General features: G+C 41.3%; 2 protein-coding genes and 1 long non-coding RNA gene across 19 annotated transcripts; 1 reads left to right on the plus strand and 2 right to left on the minus strand.

The window, feature by feature from the left end:
- Positions 1-130: 130 nt before the first annotated feature.
- slc8b1 (solute carrier family 8 member B1) lies at positions 131-6148 on the minus strand. Of its 2 annotated transcripts, none has more exons than XM_088376128.1 (15): positions 5702-6148; positions 4644-4796; positions 4408-4460; positions 4058-4115; positions 3527-3632; positions 3285-3452; positions 3066-3179; positions 2928-2999; positions 2567-2697; positions 2350-2491; positions 2050-2171; positions 1804-1957; positions 1628-1708; positions 1439-1503; positions 131-721 (listed from the first exon to the last, which is right to left on the minus strand). In XM_088376128.1, exons 1-15 carry the CDS (start codon positions 5864-5866, stop codon positions 530-532), a joined length of 1776 nt encoding a protein of 591 aa, XP_088232254.1. In that variant the 5' UTR covers positions 5867-6148; the 3' UTR covers positions 131-529. The 2 variants fall into 2 exon arrangements, with proteins under 2 accessions (XP_088232254.1, XP_088232252.1); XM_088376126.1 differs by having other exon boundaries at positions 2928-3002.
- Positions 6149-6558: 410 nt separating this feature from the next.
- On the plus strand, positions 6559-10072 carry LOC148397953 (uncharacterized). 10 transcript variants are annotated; one of them, XR_015858739.1, is made up of 6 exons: positions 6560-6678; positions 6938-6987; positions 8586-8749; positions 8983-9042; positions 9141-9170; positions 9313-10072. It is a non-coding gene; the product is annotated as an uncharacterized LOC148397953 (long non-coding RNA). The 10 variants fall into 10 exon arrangements; XR_015858736.1 differs by having other exon boundaries at positions 6559-6678; positions 8586-9042; XR_015858741.1 differs by having other exon boundaries at positions 6559-6678; positions 8586-9042; positions 9144-9170.
- LOC148397954 (uncharacterized) lies at positions 8548-10773 on the minus strand. Of its 7 annotated transcripts, none has more exons than XR_015858728.1 (12): positions 10639-10773; positions 10438-10582; positions 10317-10349; positions 10163-10219; positions 9954-10006; positions 9634-9856; positions 9478-9556; positions 9308-9384; positions 9138-9244; positions 8976-9062; positions 8807-8897; positions 8548-8730 (listed from the first exon to the last, which is right to left on the minus strand). XR_015858728.1 is itself a non-coding variant. In XM_088377047.1 (11 exons), the coding sequence occupies exons 5-8, from the start codon at positions 9882-9884 to the stop codon at positions 9181-9183; spliced, it is 471 nt and encodes a 156-aa protein (XP_088233173.1). In that variant the 5' UTR covers positions 9885-10006; positions 10163-10219; positions 10317-10349; positions 10434-10582; positions 10639-10773; the 3' UTR covers positions 8548-8730; positions 8807-8897; positions 8976-9062; positions 9138-9180. The 7 variants fall into 7 exon arrangements, 1 of the variants encoding a protein (XP_088233173.1); XR_015858729.1 differs by having other exon boundaries at positions 9634-9736; positions 10434-10582; XR_015858727.1 differs by having other exon boundaries at positions 9478-9551; positions 10434-10582.

Raw genomic sequence — 10773 nt, forward strand, 5'->3', positions numbered from 1 at the left:
TTGTAGAGTCTGTATTTCAACTGGATGTCTTAAATTAATGGCTCTTTGGCTCAGAAGTAACAGTCACAACCAATGCAATTTCTCTTCTGTCCTTGACTTTGGATATTACTGTCTCAGACAAAATGAAGCATTTTGGGGCTGGTAGTAATGTATTTGAAGAGTTTTTTTTTAAAATGACAATAGTGTAACAGTATGTGAAAGGCACAATGTTGACTCCATATTTAATAACCCCCCCAAATTAACTTGATTGTCATGAACAGTATTAAGGTATTGGATAGCTTAAAAGCAGAAATGCTGAATTAATATTAGCCAATATTTTTTTAAAACCACATTGCCATAGCAGTGTCAGTCATAAAATTAAAAAAAAATAATTATGGTACTTTGATATTTTGGCTTTTCAGTAAAAAACACTTGGCTGGTTACACCACAGCATGATTGTAGGTAGCAGTCAAGTAGAATATAAAAACAGTGCTCATGTGGTCCCAGTGTATCAATTTCACATCCCTCATGTCAGGCTATAGAGTGGCATCTATGCTGCAGTAATGATACCAAATTCTGTGAGCAGAGCTACAATGAGGAAAACCGCGTAGAAGACGAGGAGGAAAATGCTGTAAGGCCGACCCAGGTGGAAGCGGCTCAGTGGGACGATGATAAAAGACAGAACCAAAGACAAGCCCAGAGAACCTGCCAGGATCCATGTCAGCAGTCCCTCTGGTTCCAGCTGAGTAGAACAAAGACATGCATTGATCAGGTACAACACTGACAATAACAAGAGTTGGATAAAATATTCTGCCATTACAAAAGTACTCCTAAATTTGCTGAAAACACTATGCACTTTTTCGATGACACTTCATGAAGTCAGAAGATGGCGCCAAGGCTTGACAAGTGACAATACTAAATGCCGTCAAGGAAGTAATCGATTAAAATCCATCTCAAAGATATGTTGGAGAGGAGCTAAGTTTAGCCTGGGTTGTTAGTGGAAGTCTTTGTTGCATTTACGTGTGCATTTGCGGTGCAGGTTTTTTTTTTTCTAATCAAATCATCTGTAAGCTATTTATTTGCACAACCTAATGTAAAAGGAGTTTGAGATTATATTAAAGTGTTTTGCGGTGCTCGAGGTTTAGTATATTTACAGTTTATTATTATAGGCAATTATAAACGTTTTTTGTGTAGGTTATTTTTTGACAAAGGTTTTCTTTATTGTTTTTTAACTTGTATAAAGTGGTCACGCCTTGGCAATAATCAGAGAACTGTGCATCCGAGAGAGACAGTTGAGAAGCACCGGTATAGGATAGTTTGTAGAACCGCAATCCACACAGCATAATAATAGCAACCATTTTTAAAATCATACATTAAACTGAGCACATTTGCGCTTGTGTTGTACATCATCATGTTGTGCATATTAATATGTAGATGACGTGTTTTGTGTGTGATTTACCTGTACTTCACCGTGTGTTTTGATCATCTGCACCAGACAGCCCAAGCCCACCCCAAATAACATATCTAGTGAAGGCATAGTTAAGGTACAGGTTTTCCCACCTAAATTGATGATATGGCGTTAAATCTTTAAATCAACCCCAAAAGCTGAAAAAGTGGTTGTGAGAGAGTGAGGGGGAAATAAGGATACTGAAAATGATGCCCCCGAAGCATGCCGATATGGCCATCCTGGGGTATCCCTGTCGTGCGAGGGTGATGTCTGAAAAACAATCTAATAAAAGACAAAAATAATTTATTAAATATTATTCATATAATAATTTCTATTCCATTGGCAGGTAAACACTGCACCACTTTGAGTGGGCTCACCTCCTATGCTGTTGCCCCAGGCCAGGAGAGTCAAGCCCAGCACCGTGTTACTGAGACTGAGCACCACGCCGAGCATGTGCAGAATACTGACCACTTCGGACGCCGCCGCACTAATCAACACTGCGCTCACCAAGAAGCCCAAGAGAGCAAAGATCTGGCAAAAATCAGAACACAGGTGGTTCAACTTTCACGCTGGATCCGGACAAAAGGCAAGTTGATGCGCAATCTGTGTTTTGTGGCACTTACTGGGTGATATCTCGGGGGACACTCATTAGTGGTGCTGCAGAACACAATAGCACACAGGAAGAGTCCCAAGAGAAGCGTCAGCACCCACAGAGGAAACTGGCCCTCAATCAAGTAATCGCCAACTGGGCGGAAAAAAAAAGCAGGTGCCTTCAAACATGGAAATTTATACAAACGTCTCCCAAAAAGTAAAGCTATTCAAATTGTGAATGAACATTTGTGCATTCAAAAGTTTAGAAACAGTCACGTGATGTTTAAGTAGACAGTGCTTGGAGTTGCAACTCATTTCCTCTTTGCACTTACAAATTCCAGACTGGAAAGCGAGAACACACATAAGCGGGGCAGTGATCAAATGAAGACAGTTGAGAGGTCGTCTCCAGTTCTTGTCTTCTTTATCGAGATCTACAACGGGGATGCACAGCAGCAGTATGACCTCCACAGGAGTCTGAGAGGTGGACGCCGCCTTTTAATGAAACCTTCACATGCAGTTGGACTGTGCGTGCCTGCATCTTTGGCGCACCTTCAAAACTTTGAGGACTCTCCACTTCCAGTTTTTCCTCCTCCACTTCCTGTTGTCCACCGGGTTGAGAGAGCTCAGCAAGATCTGGCTGGTGGATTCGGGGTATTGCAGCAGTGGCCTGTATTCAGACTCTGAAATGCAGTAGACACACTGCTAGTGGTTCGCAATTGACATTTGCCCACAGGGAAACCGCTGACTCTATTTAGTTTTTTTCCCTCATCAACCTTTTTGTCATGTTTGTTACTTGTTTTTAGTCTACACAAAAACAAGCGTTCATTCCAAGGAGGAAGTGGGAGTAATGTTCAGGCTTGTAGTTTCGTTTTAATCAAGATGTTGCTTTTAGACGGGTCCGCTTTCCCACCATATTCTTGTTGGTCCGATCCGGCTAGCAGACAGGGAACGTCGTCGTCATACGTGTCAGATGACTCAAACCCTGCTGAGGAGGAAACGAACATTAAGCGAATGAATTTGTGTTGCCTTGTGTGTGTGTGCGTGTCACCTCGAACATGAGGAAGGCTGTCGATACTTGAGTTGCGCAAATGTTTTTGTCGGCTATAGATGTAGGCGCTGATGACCACTGTCAATACATACACCACGTAGAGGCCCAAGTACCCTACGCACACGAGATGCACACATCAATGTTATGAATGCTGCAAGAAAAATGGAGGGAGTAAAGGTAGGAGGTGAGAATTATGGAAAACTGAGTTTCTGTGTGTACCCAGTGTTTCACCCAGCGTGGTGGTTCCTCTGTACAGGATGAGATAAGTCCAGAACACCGCCACCATGTAGAAGATGACGTCACGCAAGAAAGGACGCGAGGGTACGGCGAAAGGTTTGACCAGCGCCACGCTGCCGGCGACAATCGTGGTGACAAATACACCAGCGCCTGCCGAGAGTGATGGACAAAAGTGGATCGATTGCACGTTTGTAATATATACTAACAATTTTGCACCTGCCTACCAAATAATGCTCCGACCGCCAGCCCGGCGGTGTGAGGGCGGGAGAACGCTGCTATGGCACTGAAGATGTCTGGAGCTCCGTTTCCAAGAGCCAGGAAAGTCACACCCTCAATGAAAAGATTAGTCAAGGAGTGTATGGACACAAGACTTAATACAAGTGATACTGATTCTAAATAGGCATTCTGACAAACATTCATGCCCAGGTACGTTTGGAAAATATATGCTCTGCTTAACAAACACATATAAAAATAGATTTATTTCTTTATTTATATCGTATAAACCTATCTGGTACCAAATGGTACCGGTTCGCGGACCAGTGGTTGCCGTGGTTTAAGCCTGTTGAGATCTTTTATTCACAATGATGTCATGCATTATGCAACTATAGAACTGAACTATCTCATTGTACAGTTTGAAATGGAAGTATTTTTGATTGTGAAATTCAAAGCATAATTGATGTACATGTCTTATTCTCATCATATCACACTGTGCCAGTTTTGTTACGACTGGTCATCAAACTGGAAATGAAGGATACAGCTACGTTGTGGGTGAGATGCAGGCTTGTGGAGATGGCTGACAGGTTGGGACAAAAACTGGAGAGAAGCAGAAAAGAATGAATTTATAAAAATGTTTTCTGAACATACAACAGCTCATTTCCCAGTTATGGTCAGTGTAATGATGTAGAAAAGCAGAACAAAGTCCACTTTCAAAATCACACCAGTGAAAAGAAACCAATGTCAATTTTATAGTTTCACATGCAATGTGAACGAAGCTTCAGTTACACAATGAATAGGTCAATTCACATGTTATATGCTTTACTATAATGAATTAGGAAATAAAAATGATCGTGGCCGTGAAACTTGACAGGACAGACAATAGACTTACTATTTAGATGCAATAAGGCCAAGTATGACGAACATAAAGAACAGCCATATGATCTGTGGAGAATAGGAGGGAAGAAATATCAGATGTGTTCTATTTTCTATTGTGGAATGAAAAAGAAACATGCAATTCCAAATTCTATGTATTGTGTGCAATGTTGAAATAGAGAAAGCCCCATTGTTGTGACAAACATATGTTCCCCCAGACTTCCTCAAATGGCACACACGGACGGGGCTTACACAGAGAATGACTGAGAGAGGCGTGAGGTCAGGGGGAAGCAGACAGAAGGCCACTTGAAGATAGTTGATGAAACCATCTTCCATGCTGCAGTCTGGTGTGTTCTTGACGAATGCGCAGCGGTCCGTTGCGTTGATGTTCATCACATGATCGCACTGAACACACAAACATGTCGACTATATATATCAGTTTGCATCAATTCCCTATATGCACTAGTTGTTTATTGCTCACATTAGTTGTGCATGGCTCATGTACATATCTAATATTCAATATTATAATCATATATAAGTTGAATATAAGCTGAAGAAAGTGTCATTATGTTCTGGGCAAAATGACAACTACTAACTATTTTGTATTTGACCAGAGTGCAGGATAATGTCTTGCTTTAAAAAAAGCAAAACAACAAAAAACAAAGAGTTTAACAATGTAATGATATATGTATGCGAGAAGAATAATACGTTCACAGGGTTAAATTTACTGTTTTTCTAAAATGTCACTTTTATGCATTGCATTTTATTTTATTGCTGTTTTCTATTTCATACACTGCACAAAGTCCACTTGTATCATCTTCAAATTTATGTAATTACGTTTGAACTTATAATGTATTTTAACATCAACTTCTATTTCATCGTGTACCATATTTCTGTACAGCTGATATTATTGTAATATATGCTACTTTTATCATTGTGGAGTTGTAATAACTTTTAAATAGTAAATATTTATAGTACACAGTAATACTGTAAAAAATGTTGTTTTTTAATATTATTATATTATTATAGATCATTGCAGTCTATAGTACTGTAGCATCGTAGGCTCCTTTGCCATAACAAGTACAAATATTTGTACACTGGTAAAAACGTGATCCCCCCCCCCCCCCCCCCCCCACACACACACACACAGTCGTTATTACTGCCTGTAGTCATGTGATCCAAATCTTCTGACATGTTAAACTTGACCTAACGAGAATATACATATTTTCACAAACAACAGCTCAGATTGTGTCCAATAATCTAAAAAAAAAAGAGGGACACAGTTCATGTTCACTTCTTATCTCACCAACCTCGTCGTTGTTATTTATCTGAGACATGACAGCCAGTGAGGCATTCAGGGACCCTCCATCTACTGGCACACCTGTCCGAGTCGTGTGGACAGAGAAGTCCGAGGTAGCATCCTGGGACATCAATGTCCCAACCAAGAGATTCAACAGGGTAGACACAGATATCATTTTTTTCCTTTTTCTTTTTTATCCAGGTGACACGTCCATTCTGTTGACGACTCCAGACTAGACGACGATGGAGGCTGCTGGCGTAATCTGTTTTCCGATCAAACACAACTAAAATGATTGTCGAAAGACATTAAAAAGACAAAGTTGATATTCCGTGCAGGTGCACATTCCAGAGACGTGAAGTATGTTTCTTTGTCCGTCTTTCCAAATGCAACTGGTCAAACGTCCGCAAATTTTCGACAGCTACCTAATGCGACGCTCCGCCCACCACAACACGAACTAGTGTTGGCTCGTCAGTGAACGATTCGTTCAAATTCAAGATTCAAGATCCGAGGTACATGTTACATTCACGTAAACAATGGTGAGCAGATCTGCGTTTCCTCATATCATTACAACTCGGTCACATATTTGGATGAAACTCAAACTATATGACAGAATATTATTTTTTTTGACAAGGCTGGTCTTTTTGACTAGTTTTTGAGCATCTTTTATGCGTGTTTGCTTAATGATCCGAACTAGTGTATGAGAATATTTGTCATTTTTCACATGTCCTGAGTGTTGTTAGTCACCTAAATGTTGAACAGAGGCTGTGATATACCAAAGTCAAATTCCTTGTTTGGCACGCTCAAAATTGGCGAATAGAAACTTTTGAATCTTGAATCTAGTGTTCGTATGCATGATGTGGGAGTGTCTTTTGTGCAAGTTGGGAAAAGAAGCGCTTTGTGCGACTTGAATTGAGCTTTCTCGGCTACCATACACTACCGCTTCTGTGAGCAGGTAGCACTTCAGGTTGTTACCATTTGGGGTTTCGAGTGAGTAATGTCAACTTTTTCCAAGCTCTCGATTTGCTTTATGTATGTAAATGCGTACATGTAAACAATGACATGAAAGGAGAATATTTGTTAGTCGTTAGGTCAGTGGAAACTCGCTAGCTCTCGTGAAACAAGAGGTGGAGCGTTAGCTAGCACACCCACAAGTAGCACTCACTCGGCTGTCAATCAATCGATAATCAAGGAAAGCGTTTGACTTGAACGTTGTTTTTCTATCTTTTTTCCATGTCCAAACTTGAAGACTGGAGGCTCCACGTCGGCTACTGGTCGTCTATCTGCATATCTCGAAAGGTACCTCCCCATTTTGTTTGCCTCCTAATCTTAAATGTAGAAGGTTGTGTCATATAGGACTTAAAATATTCCAAAATGTTATCAAAGGACATTTTAATTGGTCATTTCCCAAATGAATAATGTCCTGATGATTATTTGGGCCACAGTGAAAAGAAACAAAACAATTGCTCTACAATGGTTAAAGTTACATGTCAATGTAAGAAGTATAGTTTTGAAAAATGTACTTGCATTTGAACTTAAAAAGTATACTTTTGATCATAGTTGGCACACATGAAAAGTGAAAGTGTACCACTTTGTTCTTCTAAAATTATGACTTGAATCTAAAAAATGTATCAATCTAAAAAAAAAAAGTGTTAGTTAGTTGGTAGTGTTATGTGCTTGAGGAGCTGATGTGTGATGTCATCTTGTCATGGCACACCAGGGAGAAGGTGAGCACATGCAAGCAGCTGACATCTCTTACAAAACCCAAGTGCCAGGTACTGCTCAATATCATCATCACACTCGTCTGGATGTGTTTTTTCATGACATTGATGCAAACCAAGTTAGTCAGAAACATATATTTAACTAACTTGGTTTGCGTCAGTGTCATGGAAAAACTTGTCCAAAAGTGAGTGGTGGTGGTACTGTGCAGTACCTGGCACTTAGGTTTTGTCCCAGTGAGAGATGTTTGCACTGTTTGCATGTGCTCACCTTCCCCCTAGTGCCTGCCACGAGAAATAAGTGACATCGTACCTGAGCTCATCAAGCACTTAAGCTGCTTCCATGCAGGCAGGGCCTTTTCAATAAAATGTTCAAGTAGAATGTGAGTCTTTGTGATATATGAGCAAATTTGCTCATTTGAAGTCTTTCATGCTTGGTGGTCACTGCATTGGCAAAGTACTGTTTGAAGTCTTGAGTTGGCCACTTCCAAAACCTAAGTGTCCACTACTATGGACACAAGTTTTCAGCCTTGAGGTGAGCGTCACTGCAACAGAGCCAAGTCTTTGACTGCTTTGACTCATGTGGAGACAGAGAGAAGCAGTCAAACACTTGGTTCTGTTCAGTGGCTGAAGGCAAACACTCAATTCAAAGCTGAAAAGAACCTTCCAAAGTGCCACTTTGCCCGCCTCCTACCCCTGCCCAAATTCAGCCTGGCCAATCACGTCTCATCTCAAAATTTGCATAACCACGCCCACTTTTTGACAGCCAATCAGAATGCAGCATTTGCGCATCCAACCAATCAGATTGCTTTATTTTTACAAAACCACGCCCACTTAAAATCTAACCAATCACAGACCACCTCATTTGCATATTCACGCCCACTTTTCAACCAATCACAGCCTTTCATTCTCATTGCTCCACCCAGCTTTAGAGCTCTCAGCCAATCATGAAGCAGTATTCCAGTCATGATCCCACCCCCTTTCTCCAAAAATTTCACCAGAAAAAAAAAAAACCGTAAAAAAAAAAATCCAGAAATTTTTTGGGTGGTGAAAAAACAAAAAATAAAATTTTGTTGGAAAGAAAGTTTTTAATTTTGATTTAAAGTTTAAGTTGTGATGTTTGAAAATGAAGAGTTGAAAGTTTGTGTTATTTGTAATAAAGCTTTATTTCTTTTGCAGAGTAAATGTTCAATCACAATAAAGTAAAAAGTTGGATGGCAGTCTGCTCGCTGCCGAGTGGTTGGCCAGAGGGATGAATGGTGAAGTGGTCAGCCAGAAAGAAGAGTGGCCGGCCAGTGGGACAAGTGTTACTCCATGCCTGGACCTGAGACAAAAAGAGATTGGCAAGTAAAAAGCTAAGTCAACGTTTTGTGCAGAAAATATTTTGGCATGAAACATACCAGTGTGCAAGAGTATTGCAAGCTGCATGACCAGGAAGCTGATTTTGTTCCTCGCTGCATGACCCAGGCAGTTGATTTTGTTCCTTGCTGCCTGCCAGAAAATTGGAGAAAAATAAAATATTGGAATAAAGATAAGATTGTGCAATGGGGAGCATTTAAAATGCCTCACTTCTCAGGTTGCCAAAGTGCTGCTGGTATGCAGCTTTGCTCTGGTCCTCAGCATCCGCTATGAGCAGGTACTTGATGGTGCTTCACACTGGACACAAAAAAAAACAGTCATTCAAATTTTGAAACATGTTTGCTAAAATGTCATTTACTTTCCTTCTCTTACCAGCAGAGGGCTCTTCAGGCATCAGGGACCCAGGTGAACAAGCTCACATAGGCTGAAGACAAACTGGCAGGCTTTTCACTTTCTGGACCAGGATTTGCCACCTCTGCCTGGAAAGAAAAAGCAACATTGACACAACGACTCCATTTAAGTTTACTGCTTTTATTTCTAACTGTAGACTGGAAGCAGCCGGTCGCTGGTGCACATGCAGAGTTCCTGAAATGTTGTAAAGACTCTCCAGGGTGGACACCTGCACACAACACAAACGAGGGAGCCATCAAGCTGCCATTTAGTACATTTTATTTGAGCGTCAGCTCTGAAAATGGCGGCAGCCTTAAGGAACCTCTGCATGGCTTTGGAGGGCTGGTTCCTTTGTCCAGCAGGTAGCAGATTTTCCAACTGCATCCTTACTGGAAACTGCTCTGCAGGAAGAGGCAGGCATACAAAAAAAAACAGGTAAGTGCTTTTAAACAATGCCAAGTTTGTAGTAAGTTGTCACCTGTCAGCACGTTGGACAGGAGGTTGATGATGCCACAGGTTCAAAACTTTGTAGATCTTCACCAGTAGATCCATGCTGCAGAAACTAGGTCCTTTGGCCCCACCTGGTGGACAAAAGGAACATGCTGAAATGTTTGACGTGTCAAACATTTGGACATGTGCATGTTTCATCAGTGAGGAATGGAGGGCAGCGCCGGACGTCTCTCCAACCACAGGTTGCTGGTCTGAAAGACACGGTAACGTTACAACCATTCTGCTTTTAAATTTTCAGCCTAACAAGCAAATTGGGCTCGGTAACGTGTTGAGCAAGAGTAGACCTACCTGCAAGTGTCTCATGAAGCCATGCGAGGACTGCAAGTCGGCCATCTTGGACCCTGCGGACAAAAGAAAAAGAACAAATGCTTGAGTTAGTCAATTTGATAATAAAAATACTTTTGCCATTTTGCAGTCAATCTGCTCCCTCTGTTCCAGATGCAGGCCTGTGGACAGAAATGAGAAGACAATTAGAAGCAGTCGATTGAAAGAGTTACCTTTAAACCTCATAGAAAGTCAGTCGGCCGTGTCGGGCTCGTTTTGAAGATTCGCACCTGCAGACAGAAAGTAGAAAATTAACACGAATGCATCGAAATAGTTTAGTCATTCATTCTCTGGTGGATTTATGCAAACGCTGCTTTGTCTACTTACCTTCGGCCCAACGGCGCTGTCGTCCAGACGTTGCTAAATGTTTGTGCAAAAATTGTGTTAGTCATCTTTCCACACGGTGCGTGCGTGCTTGAGTTTTCAAAATGTAGATGTACTTACCCACCGTTAAATGCTTCAATTGTTTCGTTGCACGGTAAATAAATGCGTTTTGGTGGTCGTTGAAGATGTTAACTGCTAACGCTAGCTTCTGCAAAGTTTTTAGCTTGCATGGTTGCAAGATGGAAGCACGCCCAAAGTGCAAGTTGACGCTGAAAGAGAGCAAAAGCAGTTAGTTTGAAAAAGTTAACAAAAGTTGAACACTCACCTTGTCACTTTGAAACGCCGTTGTGGAAAAGAGGGCAGCCGGCGCAGCAGGTGGATCAGAGCAACGTGGCGCTCGCTGTCAGAGATGAGTGAACGAATGAGCGTCGCGTTCTTGACGCCTTTTATAGTCTTTTTG

The sequence above is a fragment of the Syngnathus floridae genome, chromosome 5 (genome assembly GCF_059516105.1).
Source record: "Syngnathus floridae isolate MCC-2025c chromosome 5, RoL_Sflo_1.0, whole genome shotgun sequence".
NCBI lineage: Eukaryota > Metazoa > Chordata > Actinopteri > Syngnathiformes > Syngnathidae > Syngnathus > Syngnathus floridae.